Consider the following 2,939-nt stretch of genomic DNA (forward strand, 5'->3'; position numbering starts at 1 on the left):
CCCCGGGCCACTAGTATATATATATTTAGAGAGAGAGAGAGAGAGAGAGAGAGACTGACTGACTGACTAGATGCCCAGTGCACGAAATTCATGCAGGGTGGGGAGGTGTCTGTCAGCCCAGCCTACACTCTCTCACAATCAGGGACCACTGGTTCCTAACCACTAGCCTGCCTGCCTGCCTGCCTGATCGCCCCTAACCGCCTCTGCCTTGGCCCTCGCCACCATGGCTTCATCTGGAAGAACGTCCAAAAGGTTGTTCGGCTGTCCAGTGTAATTAGCATATTATACTTTTATTATTATTGCTAAATTTAGCATTAGTAAGAGCAGTTCAGTTTCCCATGTTCCAGGGGGGATATTATACCAAAAAGGATCCCTCTTGACCAAAATTAAACATGTTTCTTTACCATAAAAGCTCTTTGCATCTTACATGCTATTACAGATCCTGAGTACAAGAGGGGGGCATTTAACATGCAGCACTCACTGTCACACTGCTTGGCAGTACTGTGTTCACACGATTTAATGATGCAGAACATAATGTGGGAAACCCTCGTCAAAGCCTAAGAGTCCAGCCTCTGCTCACAGCTTAACAGTTTTCTGATGAGCATTCATCACTGATTGCTTTTTAAAGCCCTGTCCTGTTTTATAAAATTGACTATTAGCCTTTTTTATTGGTCAAAGACCCTTTTGAAAATCCAATGCCATTTCTCCAGAAAAATTTTGCATGTGATTTCCAAGTTCCCATTAATTCCATCCAGACCCCCACTAAAAAATTCTCAAAGGAAATTTAGTTTTTCTTTTTGTTTTAATATATTTTTTTATTTATTTCAGAAAGGAAGGGAGAAGGAAAGAGAGATAGAAATATCAATGATGAGAGAGAATCACTGAATGGCTGCCTTCCTGCATGCCCCCTACTGGGGCTCAAGCCTGCAACCCAGGCATTTGCCCTGACCAGGAATCGAACCAAGTACCCTTCAGTCCACAGGCTGATGCCCTATCCCCTGAGCCAAACCAACTAGGGTGGAAATTTAGTTTTTCTTCTCTCTTTTAAGTTATGAAGAAAATAAAAACTTTGAAAATGGCAAAGGTACGGTAATATATCAGATATAAAATTATTTTTGAATGGTATCATTTGAGCAAAAGGGACAAAAAATTTGAAAAAGCAAACTCTGAAAATACAACTAATATTACTAATAGCTTTAGGTCCCCTACCTGCCCCCGCTCCAACACAAATCCAAAGTAGCCCAGAATATCCATCCTAGTCAGATTTTAAACACATGAAACAAACAGCAAATTCCAAAGTTTTACTTCTAGCTAGGCTTAAGTCTTGTATTACGATGCCCGTTCCAAAATCTCACATTTGATCTTTGTAATCTTTCAAATTGGAAACCTGTTCAACTCTTCATCTTTATAACCCTGTAAACTCCCAGCTGATGGAGTTACACATTGCATTATGATGTTCCCTCCCCTCTAGGCCTTTCCTCCTTATTACCTCAGTATTAGCTTGTACAGCATTTTGAAAAAAGCAGATTGTGAAACCACAGGTTAGAAATCTTTCAATCATCATGACAGGCCACAGTAGATATATACTTTCAAACTCTTGAAATTATTTTAAAAATGTAAGAGAACTGTCATACATGTAGGGACTTTCAGCTACAAAACTTATTTAAAACTTTGCATTAAGAAAGACGGTGGAGCCCTAGCTGGTTTGGCTCACTGGATGGAGCGTCGGCCTGCGGACTGAAGGGTCCCAGGTTCGATTCTGGTCAAGGGCATGTACCTTGGTTGCGGGCACATTCCCAGTAGGGAGTGTGCAGGAGGCAGCTGATCAATGTTTCTCTCTCATCAATGTTTCTAACTCTATCGCTCTCCCTCCCTCTCTGTAAAAAAATCAATAAAATATATTAAAAAAAAAAAAGACGGTGGAAAATAAAGGTGCTTTAAAACTTACGTTTTGCTTCTGAGAGATTCTGATTAGGCGACCAGACCAGCATGCCAAGATTGTCTCGCTCCTGGCTGCGTCTCGCTAACTTGGCTGGGTGGAAATAGAAAAAGAGAATGCTTATTGTCATTTAACAGACATGTGAAGCAATGATCAACAACAGGCTCAGATCTTCTAAGCTCAGACCCTGATGCCTTCACCCACCCGGACTGAAATCTGCCAATGGAACCTGCATACTCGCTACCACCACAGGGTGGGTGATAGGGGCGCGGAGCAGGCTCTGAAGTCCCCGGAAACATTTCTAAGTCTTTTCCTACGTTATTACTTATTTAACAAGCAGGTGTCATTATTATCTCACACTGCTAGGTAAAGAAACTAAACAGGTCACTCGGCTGGAAGGACGTAGTCAGAAATGAACTCAGACTGGCTCGGCGCCCCCGGCTTAAAGCGCTGTACACGAGGATGCTGTTTTCAGACATGGGACATCCAAAAGGGAAGCTGCTCCAAGATCCTCTTAAAACACGAATCCTTCCAGTGTGCTTAGCATACCCTCACCCTTCTCTGCCAGCGTAACTTTTGGGTGGCTTGACAACAGGAATCCAAAGATTCCTTCAAAAACTTTATTAACACTAGAAAGACTGAAATTTAGTATATACCTATATTGCCCAAAAGCAGTCAAAATGACTGCATTGTGAAAGAATAACTAATGTGTAAAGAAATTTGTTTAAAATTAATTTTTAATATTTTTTATATTATTTACAGTTATATAACAAGTTATTCGACATTTCTTTCATGAATTTAGGGCACAAAAGAAATAAAATAAGCAACTTATTAGAACAAGTATCACTGCATAAAGATTCGAACAACAAGTACTAGTTTAGCTTATTGAGCAACTGCAACTTATCAAGTATCGACAATTTATCATGTACTTGTATGTTATCATGTGACGGTAATCGAAAAAAACTGAAAACTGGTATTTCAATACAGAGACGAACTGGTC

At 40.5% G+C, this 2,939-nt stretch overlaps 1 protein-coding gene across 1 annotated transcript in view; it reads right to left on the reverse strand.

Moving 5' to 3' along the window:
* Nucleotides 1-2,548, reverse strand: part of RCOR1 (REST corepressor 1) — a 43,864-nt gene extending 41,316 nt beyond the window's left edge. The window contains exon 1 of the mRNA XM_006761991.2: nucleotides 1,949-2,548. Coding sequence (XP_006762054.1) covers nucleotides 1,949-2,069 — 121 coding nt within the window. The 5' untranslated portion in view covers nucleotides 2,070-2,548. The remainder of the gene's footprint in view (nucleotides 1-1,948) is intronic.
* Nucleotides 2,549-2,939: the final 391 nt, after the last annotated feature.

Source organism: Myotis davidii, unplaced genomic scaffold (assembly GCF_000327345.1).
Source record: "Myotis davidii unplaced genomic scaffold, ASM32734v1 scaffold2798, whole genome shotgun sequence".
NCBI classification, from domain to species: Eukaryota; Metazoa; Chordata; class Mammalia; order Chiroptera; family Vespertilionidae; genus Myotis; species Myotis davidii.